Source organism: Sinocyclocheilus grahami, unplaced genomic scaffold (genome assembly GCF_001515645.1).
Source record: "Sinocyclocheilus grahami isolate Dianchi unplaced genomic scaffold, SAMN03320097.WGS_v1.1 scaffold17022.1, whole genome shotgun sequence".
In the NCBI taxonomy this organism is placed as follows: domain Eukaryota; kingdom Metazoa; phylum Chordata; class Actinopteri; order Cypriniformes; family Cyprinidae; genus Sinocyclocheilus; species Sinocyclocheilus grahami.
The window spans coordinates 4,118-4,676 of NW_015516402.1; the positions used below are offsets into that span (position 1 = coordinate 4,118).

The window sequence follows — 559 nt, forward strand, 5'->3', positions numbered from 1 at the left end:
TTGGTTATGTATTTATCCATGGCAAATACAAGCTACATAAAGAGAACAGCACAGAAATAAGTGCTTAAGTGATGATGGCCTACTAAATCATCTTTAATCAAATGAGATCAAATGTGGTCCAGTCAATTACTAAATGATTAGTATAATATATTTTAATTATAATTAATTAAATCATTGAAAAATATACAATTAATAATACATAAATAGTTTTTGATTAAATAAAATTAATAAAAAATATTTTCTAACAAATAAACAAATGAGCAGATAAAAAAAATAAATACATCAAAGACCATACCCTTTTTAATGCATTTTGGGCATCTTTGGAGAGTTCAGGTGGGGTTACTAAAAACAGGCCAAGAATACAAAGACCTCCTGGTAACATGCGGGACACCTAGAATAGGGAAAGTCAAAATCCTTAATTGTACAACTTCACAGTAAAACATTTCAAAGCCACCGTGCAAGTGATAAGACATCAGGCTAATCACCTGCTTGGCATGTTCTGTGACCCACTCCAACATCAATGTCATCCAGTGGGCTGACCCCTCTCGAAGCCTTCGGC

At 33.1% G+C, this 559-nt stretch overlaps 1 protein-coding gene across 1 annotated transcript in view; it reads right to left on the bottom strand.

The window, feature by feature from the left end:
• LOC107579390 (protein odr-4 homolog) overlaps positions 1-533 on the bottom strand; it is a 4,644-nt gene extending 4,111 nt beyond the window's left edge. Inside the window, exons 1-3 of the mRNA XM_016265225.1 lie at positions 486-533; positions 296-391; positions 4-32 (exon numbers count right to left, since the gene is read on the bottom strand). Of these exons, the coding sequence (XP_016120711.1) occupies positions 4-32; positions 296-391; positions 486-527 (167 nt within the window). The 5' untranslated portion in view covers positions 528-533. The remainder of the gene's footprint in view (positions 1-3; positions 33-295; positions 392-485) is intronic.
• Positions 534-559: the final 26 nt, after the last annotated feature.